This window comes from Halyomorpha halys, unplaced genomic scaffold (assembly GCF_000696795.3).
Source record: "Halyomorpha halys isolate HHAL.00 unplaced genomic scaffold, Hhal_1.1 Scaffold307.1, whole genome shotgun sequence".
In the NCBI taxonomy this organism is placed as follows: domain Eukaryota; kingdom Metazoa; phylum Arthropoda; class Insecta; order Hemiptera; family Pentatomidae; genus Halyomorpha; species Halyomorpha halys.
The window spans coordinates 260634-269427 of record NW_027107991.1 but is presented as its reverse complement, the minus strand read 5'-3'; the positions used below and the strand labels follow the sequence as shown (position 1 = coordinate 269427).

The 8794-nt window shown below is 32.0% G+C and overlaps 1 protein-coding gene across 1 annotated transcript in view; it reads left to right on the top strand.

The window, feature by feature from the left end:
- Window positions 1-8794, top strand: part of LOC106681083 (15-hydroxyprostaglandin dehydrogenase [NAD(+)]) — a 16952-nt gene that overhangs the window by 1599 nt on the left and 6559 nt on the right. The window contains exon 2 of the mRNA XM_014421231.3: window positions 6998-7121. Coding sequence (XP_014276717.3) covers window positions 6998-7121 — 124 coding nt within the window. The remainder of the gene's footprint in view (window positions 1-6997; window positions 7122-8794) is intronic.

The following is an 8794-nucleotide window of genomic DNA, read 5'->3' as shown; positions in this document are numbered from 1 at the left end:
TTGTAGATGTAGAAGAATTTACAATGAACAAAATTTTTTGCAGCGGTTTTTGACTCAGTACAATGTTTTATACGAATTAGCTCCAAAATGTTCAATGCCATTCTTCTTAAGCTTTTGCCAGCTACCAGAGTTGGGTAAAACTAGCTGAATCATTTATAAAAAAAAAAAATATTGTTTCCACGATAATTTTAATGTAGGAAAATGGTGCGGGTTGTCGGCAAGAAAGCTAAAAACTAGTACAAAACGATTTATTAGTAACCAAAATTTCGCTCCACTTTGCAGGGTTTTATCAGGACTAAAAGAGAACAAGATAAAAACATTGTAAAATATGATGAAACAATTAGAATACAAATAAAAATAGCGTAAAAAATTATAGCAAGACTGACGTGACTGACTATCAGTCCAACTGACGCTTGTTTTTGAATGATATATCGAACGGTATGGTTTTTTTACCATGTCTCTTTCGACTAGTTATAAACATAAAGCTTGTTTGGCCATTATTTTGTCATTGGCCTACAAGAAAAAAGTGAAACGTACGATATGAACGAAGCACTTACGCCTTACCTTAAATTCCAAAGGTTTTCTTGGTCATTCATCAATCAACCACTAAACCATCAATCTGACTGTTCATCTTTGATTTTACTGTCATTCCGATTGACCTTGTTGGGGATCTCTATCGCAACTAATTTGTTCAACTCTGCCATCTCCCTAGCCTTTTGAACAAAAGGCGGATTTGACCATCTGTTGCTTCAAAATCCCCAAAATCATCACCGCCCTTAACTCCTGCGATCCTTTTGTAAATGTTTACGTTTCCTTCTATAAGGTATTTACTACTTTACAAATGTTAAATAAATGAGCTTAACTCATTATGTTATTTTTCCTTGATAATAACCTATAGCTGTTCAGAAATTAAATGCTCTAATCTGGGGGGGGGGGCTAGCTTAAAATGACCGTGGTCCCTACTTAGGTAAAGAAGGTTCTGTTAAAACATAAACTAAAATATAAAGGGATTTGAACAGGCGCTCCTTTATCAGTATACATACCACTATCGTTCTTAATCCTTGGCTCCTTATCTCCGCATTCGTATCCGTCCTAAATATTCATATGATAGAAGGGGTGGCCCTATCCTCGAATGCCTTACCCTTTGAAGTTATTTTCTGATAGCCATAAAGATTCCAAATAGATAGGAAAACATCAAAGATTTGGCGCACGACCAATTTCCGATACCATCTAACCTTAAACATACAATCTCAAAGTTTCTACTGTATGCCAACAACATATTTTAAAAAGTATCCTTCTATCTGCTGTGCTGAAACAATGGAAAATCACTTTATGTGCTGTTCAGTACAAGTGGTGGTTTAAGTCAACACTGGAGGTATGAGATACTTTACACTTTGGAAGACAGCTCTATAAATATATTGGTTAGGAAGTATATCCAATAATTTATCATTTGAAGTTAATCCGCTTTATAAATCAGTAATTAATTATTTTTTAATGAAAATTTAATGGGCATAAAAGGAACTTACACCACTTTTGCTCTCAACGACTCATTTGTTAGGATTTCATCGACGCCTAAATAATCGAAAATTTTTTTTTAATCTTATTATTTATTTATAATTGAACGTAATTTTTTTATATATATAAATAATTGAGCATTTAATTTCAAATAATGAAGAAGATAGTCAGGGTTGTGGTAAAAAAGAACAAAAATATTTAACAACGATTTATTTTCTGACGTTTCGCCCTACTTTGGAGAGCTTGGAAATTAGAATTTAGAAAATAGATAGTTGTTAACGTTTTTTTTTTTATCGCAACCCTGACCATCTTCATTATTTAATCTTTTTATTTGCTTAAGAACTGTCGTATTTCAAATTCGAACTAGCTAAAGTAAAATTTTTAACAATTAAAAATGTAGTCAAAGTTGTATTATTCAAGTATTAATTTCATTAATATTCGAAAAATCTAAAGTAGTTTCTAGATCTAAAGTCTTTAGGTATACAAATATAATGTATGTTATATGGAACCAACAATTTCCATTTTAACTGATTAAAACATCGTTATTTATTCCAGTTTATTTCTTGATTTCGATAAATAATCGGAAGATGGTTTTCAGTATGGTATTTTACATAAAATACTTCTTCCGCGGGTGCTAGAAGAAGAAAAAAAAATATATTCACGCATGGAGGAAATTTTAGAAAACATTCCAAAGAAAATTCTCCTAATGTTTTTTTTCCGATTTCACGGAATTATGGGTCTTGTTTATTTATTTATTTATTTTTTTTTTATTATTCAGATACAATTTTTGAATTTGGACTATAATTTGAACTAAATGCGCGTTCCATATAATTTATTTAAGTTCGTAAGTAGATACTTTAATATTTGAGAATATTTTTCGTGCTCCATGTGGATAATAATTTATGATTTCTCCGAATAGCAGTTAAGGAACAGATCTGGGCAGTATCTCCGTTGAAAAATTCAAAAATACATTGATTTCAAAAAATGTAAGCGTAAATTTTGAAGTTTATGCCAAGACTTTGATTGCCTATGACTGTTCGAACTCGAAAATCACCGTTTTTATTATATTTTTTTTTATCCTTTACCTGATCATTCCTGGCATACGGAGGGGAAGGATGGCTACTGATAAGCAGCTTGTTTTAAATTGAGTGGACGGATCGAGTTCTCATTCAGTAGGACTGCCACGAAATAAAAGTCAACCCATGGATGGTGTTGGGTAGGTGACGCCTCAATTCCGTCGGCTACAATGGACTTTATATTTCTCCCTTCATGGAAAATCTTTATTAAACTTGCAGATTCTATATTCAGTTTCTATATTCATATATATAAAAAAAAAATATTTATTGACATTTACAACTGTACATAAAATACAACAAGTAAATGAAATAAGATCATAATGGTATGATACAGGAATGTAGAAAAACTACCCATTGGTAGCACTCTAAAAACATTTTTACAATGTCAGGAATGAAAGAGGAAGCAAGGTTCGAAACTAGAGGGTTTGGGAGGGTGGTTAAGGAGTTTATAATGGAAGGATTGATATCTGATTTGGGCTAGATCGGTTACATAAGGAACATTAGGTCTTTTTGGATGATTTTATTTGTGACAAAGTAAGGACCATTGAGGATTTTAGGAAGGATTTTGGATTGTTAGGATTGGATACGAGAGGAATTCGAAGGTTTGGTGGAGCCCCAAAGCTCAACTCCGTATGTCTAGATTATTATTGTCATGTAGATTAGGTATTCATAAATTAAACAATAATTTTATCTCCATCTTACATAATCTGATAAGCGATCAAACTTATGCTTGTTTAATTCATATAGTAGTTATTTTTAACTATAATGGACCCAGTTCGTTGCTGATAATAAATGTTATGCCATGGCCAGCAATAGGGAAGTATTAAGCTGGAATAATTGTCAGTTCCCATTGGTCTGGTTGACTGCCTACTATATCATTGTATCAAGACAAGGTCGCCATTAAAGAAATAGCAGTATTATTGCTCCAGGAAAATTGTTTATATACATGTGAGAATTTCAAAATAGCTGGTCAATTATACCTATTTCTTAACCCACATCCTGTTATTCACTAATGATTAGTTTATAGCAATACCTTGTTCATGTGATAAGCGTGTCCATAAACTTTTGTTATTTATTTATGAAATAAAATTTTCTGTTTAAAAACCTCCTTTGTATGTTTAATCATTCTAGATTTTTATCGCCTTCCAAGTACGTGAGTTATTGATTCCTTGCTATTGCTATCTTTTTTTAACACCTTATTTTCTTTTCTTAAAATTGCTTTTTCTTGAAATTTTCCGTTTTTGGTCAACATCGCCTCACCTACTGTTTGGGGCCTTTCAACACAACACTATTAAACTACATGAAATTTAAAAGGGACTTAGGATACTCTAAAATACACGAAATGGTACAAATTGGGCCTTAAATAAGAACCGGAGATATAAGATAAAAGGTTACAGAAACTTTTAAAATTTGAAATAATAAAAATTATTTTTCAATTATCAAATTTTATTTATACTCATACGCTGGTGTTTCTCAAGGTAGTATCCACATTCCCATCCTCTACACAATATATACAGCTGACATCCTGACCAATTCTAGCACTATCTTCACCACTTATGCCGATGATACATGTGTGCTCGCAGTTAATAATAACCCTTTAATTGTATTCCAAGCTCTCCAATCCCATATCACAGCCCTTGAAGAATGGTGCTGTAATTGGAGGATTAAAATAAATCCCATCAAATCATCTTTACCCTTCGTCGTAATCACCGAAACCTACCAACTGCCCTACAGTCTCCTTTAACAATGTGATCTTACTCCTATCGAACAGATCCGCTACCTTGGACTACATTTGGACCAACGACCAACCTGGAATCCTCACACAAGACTGAAAAGACAGGAAACTTTACGTCGATTCCGACTATTACAGCACTTACTGAACAAACTGTCTAAACTTCTAATTCATTACAAAAAACTGATCTGCATGACTGTAATAAGGCCAATCTGGAGATATGGAGTTGAGCTTTGGGGCTCCACTAAACCTTCGAATTGCTCTCGTATCCCAATGCTTCGTAAAATCCTCAATGATCCTGACTTTGTCACAAATAAAATCATCCATAAAGACCTTAATGTTCCATATGTAACCGATCTAGCCCGAATTAGATATCATTCCTTCCATTAAAACCACCCAAACCAGTTTCTAACTTTGCTTCCTCTTCCATTCCTGACAATCATTCGAGGGGGCTGAAAAGAAGATGGCTACGAGACCTGCTTATGTAAAACGTCATTAGAGTGCTAGCAGTGGGTAGTTTCTCTACACGCCTGTATGACTCCATTTTAGCTGAGATCAAATCATTTTTCAATTATCAAATATTATTTATAATTATAAAATTGTAAATAAAAATAAAAATTTTCCTGTGAACTGGTAACTTTTTCGTCCCCAAGGTCTTCCAGGTCGTTCAACCTACAGGTTTCCTGGCCACCAAACACTTAAGTTTTATTTTACTGATTTAACTAAAACTTTTCCTGGAAGTCATTAACATATTCTCCAGCATCAATTATTTCGAACACGAAGCCTCCCTTAAACTATCCTTCTTTGCAACATATAAATTGATGCGTTAATTTTGGCTGGTCCATTTGTTTTTGGTTTAGTGAAACAAAAAATGAAATAAACTGAAGATCATGGCGCAGTCAAGATAAGTCAAATAGTAAATAAACTATTTATTATGAAATAACGTTTCACCACATATTGCACGGATTCGCCAGGGCTAAAAAGATACTAAACATCTAAAATTAAGTAACATAGTGAGGGAATAAGATAACATAAAATCAAAGTAAACAATAGTGTGATTTTATATGATTTTCATATATTTAACATCATTTTTGACTACGCCGTAGTTTATTTTTATTTCATGTTATCTTGTTCTCCCCTCTATTACTTAATTTTAGATTTTTGTATCTTTTTAGCTCTGATGAATCCGTGCGACTGATTTTTCTCTCAAAAAAAGGAATAAAATCTAAAATATATTGGCCACTCGAAAGCGTGAGTAATCTTCTTTCCAACAGTTGTAGTTAGGTTGGATTTTGATTACCTTGTGACGAGTTATGAATTTATTTCGTGAACGTGGAACATTAGCAGAAAAAAAAAATAACCTCCAAAAATAAAGCCTAAAAATTTTTATTTTTTAATTTATATAAAAATAATAATAGTATAATTATTTACTATTTGAGTTTTTTTGACCGCACCCGGACCATATTCCATTCATATAAAATATTTCTTTCTCGGTGCCAAGGGCGCGTTGGGAAGAACCATCGGTCTCGTTTCTAATATTGTTAACCAAGTATCACCTAAAAAAGTTAATTTAAAATCGGTGATCCCACGTCCGTAGTTTCCCATTATATAAGTATACAATATAAGAATAAAAGACGTGGGAATTAGAAGTATTAGCACAGCTAAGCAACATAGAGAAATGCTTTATTTAGCCATGCTACCTAAATACATTAGGTTGCTACAATACACAGCATACCAATATTCGGACAAATATACATAACATATATTCACACGATTTAACAATATATTGTTTCCCTCTCCCTTTTTTCTTTACAATCAATACTCGTCTACAAATATATATAATACAAGTATTAAATACAATACTAAATACAAATATTTTATTTTATTTGTTTTTTATTATTTTTTTTTATCAATTTAACAATTTAATTTCATTAACTTGAACTTGACAATTTTATTCTCCCTATCTCACTCTCTCATAGCTCTCCTTTCCAGTGATCCGCTATCCACGTTCGATCCCTTAAACAAATGTATCGTCAGACAGCAAGTCAAACCAAAGACAGTCATCGCAGTAGATCAGTTTATACAAAGAAACAAACAAAATTTAAAAAAATAAATATATAGATTTAGGAAAAAACAAAATAAAAAGTTAGATCAATGAATTGAAAATACTTCAATGAATAGATAAGTTAAAAGAAATAATTTAATAAATAAATAAGTTAAGGGAATACATAAGTTAAAGCACAAATCTACAGGTCCAAAAACTAAAAATTTTAATTTATTATTTTCTCTTACTGGCTTAAGTGCTTTTTTTTTTATTAAAATATACTCTCATTTCATTCTTTCCAAAATAATTTTTGTTTTATTATTTTATCTCTATTAATTATCAAATTTATATGTAATTTATCTCTATGTCATTTTATATCTTATTTTACTAACGTAACAAAAAAATACAAATATGTGGTCTTTGTTGTTTGTGTGTGTATATACATTGGTTGAATTTTATGTTGACGAAATGCCAGGCCTATGGAACGTTCCGTGTTCCTAAACATAATACTCCCAAGGTCGATTCTAATATATATAATCATGTTCTTGGAACCAAATTACATATCCCGTTTGTAATGGATCTCTTGAATTAGTTATCTTAAGATGAATATATACATTTTATCATTTCCAGATTGCAATTCTGGACATAGACGCCAGGAAAGGAGAAGAATTCGCTTCTGAACTCAATTCCAAGCACGGCAAAGATTCCGCCATCTACGCAAGATGTGATGTTACCGACAGGAAGTCTTTCAAAGGTAATTATTACTTTTTGCTTTATTGTCCTAATAGCAGCTGTGAGCTAAGAGGTGCTAATTTCTTTTTTGCTGTTTAAATCTTAAGCACTTTCAACAAATCATTCTTTCCGAATCGCCGTGAAGTTCTTTTTTCTCGTCCTTGGCTTCGACTTGAGAATACTAATGATTTTCCTCATTTTACTTTACAACTAAATTGTCTAGAACATTCATCAGACTCATTACTACAGGTTCTGTATAAAAGGTAAAAGGTGTACCGAGGAAAAGGCGTTTGTCCTTCCAAAAGCGAAAGAAGAGTATGAATTTTTTTTAATTGATACTAGACCTGTGTCGACTAACCCCCAAATTTGAGCCAAATCGGATCAGCCCTTTACGAAAAATAGGTTTGGTAAGGAAAATACTATTACGCTTACGATAGCGAAAGAAAGGGATGATTTATATTGAACCCTTTTCGTGCAAGAGCCGATATATCGGCCCGCACCTTGTAGCGCTTCACTATTCGCATTGCGAAAGAACTACATATCAAAATAAATTTATAATACGTTATCAATGGTCTAATTTCATTACAAGAGAATTTAAGAAAATAGTGTTTTAATTAGAACTTAAAAAAAAAAAATCAATTACTGTTCATAGTCACCAGCGCTTACCACGTACCTTGAAGTTATTATTTATTTTTGCTATGCAATACTAATAATTTTCTTACAAAATATATTGTAAATGCAAAGTATATACTTTTTAATAAAGGTCTATATAAAGATGTGATGAAAAGATGACTTTTCGTATGTGCAAATATGTTTTGTAAGAGAGAGCTCAATTTTTACTTTCTTTATGATCATTTATACCTTTGTTATTCATATAATATTCAATGAATATAAGCAAATTAGTGCCATTGTTCTATTCTCTATCTCGTCTTTAATGCACTGCTTTTTGAATTATTAATATTGTTTTTTGTTTGGTTTTTATGAGGCTTTTTCCAAAAAGGTAAGTAAATTCGGTCTGTTATTTTCGTCATCATATGATCGTGTTATCATATGCATCCCTTTTTCGCCCGGCTTTAAAAGAACTAAATTTATACTTGGCCTGTCAAAACTAACTCGAAAATTTGAGCTAAATCGGATAAGCCCTTAACGAAAAATAGGTTTGCCTAGCAAAATACCTTTTTAAGCGAAATTAGTTTGCTTAAATTTGCCATGTCTCTAAGTTTGGCCCAAAGTTTACAAGCCGTTTTTGAAATATAAGTGTGCCGGAAAAATACGTTTATGAATACTTTATCTGACGGAACGTTATAAAATCGATATACCATTAACTTGGTACTAAACCGTAAAAACCACGATTATGCCTGAACACAAATGAGACTCAAGACTGATAGACCAACTACCAGAGGTTCCAAATTCATTCCTTGATGTTAAAATGTAAAAAGCCAGTGAAAACGAAAAGTTTTACGAATGTGAAATTACATATTGATAGTAGACATATGTTGGGATATTTAGCAATATAATCGTAAATGAACTGAATCCATTAATAAATGTTTTTTCTTTCACTTACCTGTATACCACTTTCACTTACCAGTGTTGGGCAGAAATTAGCTATGGATGAAACTAATAGCTAATATTGCCAGGCATATGATATATATTAGCTATGGATGAAACTAATAGCTAATATTGCCAGGCATATGA